At 43.3% G+C, this 3926-nt stretch overlaps 1 protein-coding gene across 1 annotated transcript in view; it reads left to right on the plus strand.

Annotated features, from left to right (window-relative positions):
* The first annotated feature begins 1371 nt into the window (after positions 1 to 1371).
* SOWAHC (sosondowah ankyrin repeat domain family member C) overlaps positions 1372 to 3926 on the plus strand; it is a 4327-nt gene continuing 1772 nt past the window's right edge. The window contains exons 1-2 of the mRNA XM_026055361.1: positions 1372 to 1440; positions 3474 to 3839. Coding sequence (XP_025911146.1) covers positions 1372 to 1440; positions 3474 to 3839 — 435 coding nt within the window. The remainder of the gene's footprint in view (positions 1441 to 3473; positions 3840 to 3926) is intronic.

Raw genomic sequence — 3926 nt, forward strand, 5'->3', positions numbered from 1 at the left:
ACACACACACAAACACACACACACACACACACTACACAAATAGTAAAATTTGAAGAAAAGACAGAAACAGAAAGATACAGAAGTTTATTTAATTCTACTTTTAAAATTATCTATTTTTAAGGTTTTTAACTGGTACTAAATCGTCCAAATAGTTGTCCTAAGACAACTAATTCCTCAGGAATCATTTTCAGCAAAAGAGTTCCAGCAAAAACTCTTAATTTAGACTGGAAATCTTTCTAGAAATTACGTAGTTCAACTAAAGACAAAGTTTTTAGCTAAACTAATCTTGAAGAATATATTCTTGTGCATTTATACTTTTGCTGTCCACGTTGACAAACGTTACAAGATTGAGACAAATTGTTCTGATGTGGAGGCTTGCCTTCCTCCAAATCCCTCCAAGTTCCTTACAAAAGAACTAATCCATAAACCTCTTAAATTTGAGATAAATTGGAGCACTCTTCATATAAAAACAATAGCCTACATTTTTCCTTCTGAAATTTTCAAAGGACATTGTGCATCTCTCCCTCAGTATCAGCACCTCATAAAGCATTCACTGTGCTTAATTTTTAATAGTTTAGCAAATATGCAGAGACATTAAATCCATAAAAATGATTATATGATGCCTGCATACTTATTACTTTTCAAAGAAATAATACAACATCTGGTTGAAAAAACAAGTTACTATTATATCACTACTTCAGAAAAATGGTGACCACTCAAAAATTAACAAATGTGAAATGTGCTAAAAGCAATTAAGTCACCACCATACTGGCTAGCCTTTTCACATTGGTATTGCTTGGGTGGAGCAGCTAAATTATGCCCGAAGACAGCTTATCATCCAACTTTATTCAGTGAACAACTCAAGGCTTGTAATCTGAACCCTATTAGGATTTAAGTCTCTAAATACTTCCTGTTTCTCATTTCTTTTTTAGAATTAATGATCTCATCAAAATAGCACAAAATTTGGATAGCTTGAGATGGCTCAAATCAGATCTCATTCCTTCCCTCCCCATTTTTTAAAGGGTTTGTAGCATAGCTTTCATAGAGCTCCATCTGGATTTCTAGCAAGTTCAGTTAATCAAGAATATATTGGTTATATGAAACGGTCTTGCCCATTAAGAATGCAATACGCAAAGAAAAATCTTTGCTTGAGACACCAGTAACATTTAAAAATTGTTTTTTTCCTTCAAAAACAAAACAAAGAATTATTTATCTCTCAAATTTGCCACACATTTCAGACAAAAATTGCACAATATTGGGCCATTCCACAGCAAAAGCCAGGCCTCAGACTACACAAGTCTCTCTACTTAAGCCTCCTGCAGAACTAGACTTGCAGTCCAGGCAGATTAGTTTGCAAGTCTGCTTGTAGAGATGCCTGAAATGTGCCCTCTGGAGCTTGAGGAAAAGAAAAACCTAGGTGTTCCTGTGCATACCCAGCTGGTGAGGGTCCCACCAGGCCTAGAATGCTAGGTAGGCTGCACACAGGCTCTTTGAAGGGTGTTTGAGAATGAGCCATGAAGACAGAAGACAATGTGCAACATACCTATGAGCACTCCAAAGGGGACTCTTTCAGAGCACTGACTTTTCGTCTATAATGAACAGGTATAGACATTCGTTAAAACAGAAAATCTATTTTAATCTTCCAACACCAAATTGCAATATTCTGCATTTCTCCTGCTACAATCAATTACTTTCCAGATAACCAAGGTGGCATTTAATCCGGTAAATGTAAAATGTTACCATTAACACATGAGCAAAGTAGGAAACTAAACAAGTTCTGGAAGTGAATAGGAAAATATTTTCCATTTTTGGGTGGTCAAACTATTGAATGTAGATGGATGGGTCCCATTGAGATCTATCTATATAGATATATGTATGAAAGAGAGACAGAGAACAAATGGGAAGAGTACAGGGAACAGAAAGGAAACCTTGGCAAAATAACACAGAAGAAAGGGAATAGAAAACTTAAAAATTAGAAGCACTAAATGCTTGCATCTCAGACTTTGTGTGGTCCAATTGTGAACAGATTTATAAAATAAGTTCAGACTGCATTCCGATAGTAATTTCACATTTCTTTTTTGAAACAACTAAAAAGAAAATCCTTCCCAGAATACAGTAAAGAAACACTTTAACAATTATACAGCATTTCTTAAACTAGGAAATATTATTTGATGTCACTCTTCATTATTTATAAACCTATTACAAAACCAGCCTCCTCCATTACAGAACCAAATTATACCTGTATTTTTATAGTATTGTCCTCTGTAAAGCTCTCCATTTACATGCTTCTCTCCCTTCCCAAATCTGTTAGTGTAGTAGACCCTCAGTTCCACTCTCACTCACTTTTGCTGATTTACTGCATCTCTTCCACTCTCTTCATGCAAACATAAATCAGCAAAAACATTCTGTGATATTTCTTACACTTCAGCTCTTAGATTTTTTCTTTCCACATTTCTCCTGCCTCCTGTGAGAGCTAGCCTGTGATATACTGACTCTCCACCTTGCTATCTATACATGTGAATGGAGGGAGAAAGCTTGTATGAAGTCAATGCATTACACTACATCATATTGCTACTACAAAGGCTTCATAAAGAGAGAGGCTGCAAAACGGAGCTCTGACGGAAAACAATCTCTGCTCAACAGTGAAGTTTGAGCAAGTGGGAGAACATGAATGAAGTCCTTTCATTTTTCTGCCTAAGGTTAGCCGGAACATAGTTCAGTCCTATGAAGGCTCTAACAATAATTGAACAAGTATTTCTTTCAGCTACAGAACTAAAAGCAACCCCTGTTCCCATCTTTTTGCTCCCAGTCCCACACCGCTCCCCAAGTAGTGCCATACTGAACCAGAGCACGGAACTGACCCAGAAGAAAATTACTTCCATGACAGAAAACTTTTTTTAAAAGAGTGATTGTTGTTTTCCACATCGGCAGCTCACTGGCCACCTCCACACATGGCCGTACTGGCATAACTGAGGGGGCGGCACAGGGGCAGGAATAACCCAAGAACCACCAGAGACAGGTACTTTGTCTATCTTCCCATTACCAGAAAACGCAAAAGTAGCTAACTATGCAGCCAGAGTGGAGATTTTTCACCTGAACAAAACCAATTCCCCCCACCCCGGGTTATTCCTAGAGCCTTTCTGTTCTTTGCACTGGCAAGGTGGAAAGCATGGCACAGCACTTAAGTCATAAACTGATGAGTGTTTTTTACATTCAAAAAAAGAGTGATTTGAGCTAGTGCGCTGACTGGTCCCGAGTCTTCAAAGCGTGAAAGTAGGCAGCTACAAGTTGCACTCCACCACAGCTGAGCAGTGCTATCAGCATGGAGAAAACCCAGAACGAGCGACCCTGCCCAGGCCCGAAGCCCTTACCTACCTGCACCTACTTCACTGCACCAGCTTTTCGAAGCTGGCGCGGGTGGCGTTACCCTTAGACACCCTTTTTTGTCCCCGTCCCCCACTTCTTCCTGCAAGGGACTTGGGACGCTGGGCAGGGGCAAGCAGCGGGAGCCCGGGCCGCGGGCGGTGAGGCCTCGCGGCGTCGCGCGCCGTGAAGGGGGGGCAGGGGAGCCGGTGAGGGGGCGACGGTTAACGGCCAAGACAGTTCTCCGCTCACCCCCTCTCAGCGCTTTCATACCGCCGAGGCAACTTACCGGCTGCCCAGCGCCGTGGGAGGCGGCCATAGCGCCGGGAGGGGGCGGGCGGGGAGGCCCGGTACGAGGTGGCACCGAGCGGGGCGCTCCCCGGCGGAGGCGCCGCAGCTGTCCCAGCTCCCCTCCGAGCGCGGCAACGGCAGCGGCCGGGGCTCCCGGGGCGGGGCCAAGAGGAGGAGGGGGCGGGGCTAGCGGAACGGGCGGACGGCTCCCTAACGGGCGGGGCGGCTGCGGCCTCGCGCGGGGAAGGAGGAGGGGCGGGGCCGGCGCCGCC

This window comes from Apteryx rowi, unplaced genomic scaffold, assembly GCF_003343035.1.
Source record: "Apteryx rowi isolate R43461 unplaced genomic scaffold, aptRow1 scaffold_123, whole genome shotgun sequence".
NCBI classification, from domain to species: Eukaryota; Metazoa; Chordata; class Aves; order Apterygiformes; family Apterygidae; genus Apteryx; species Apteryx rowi.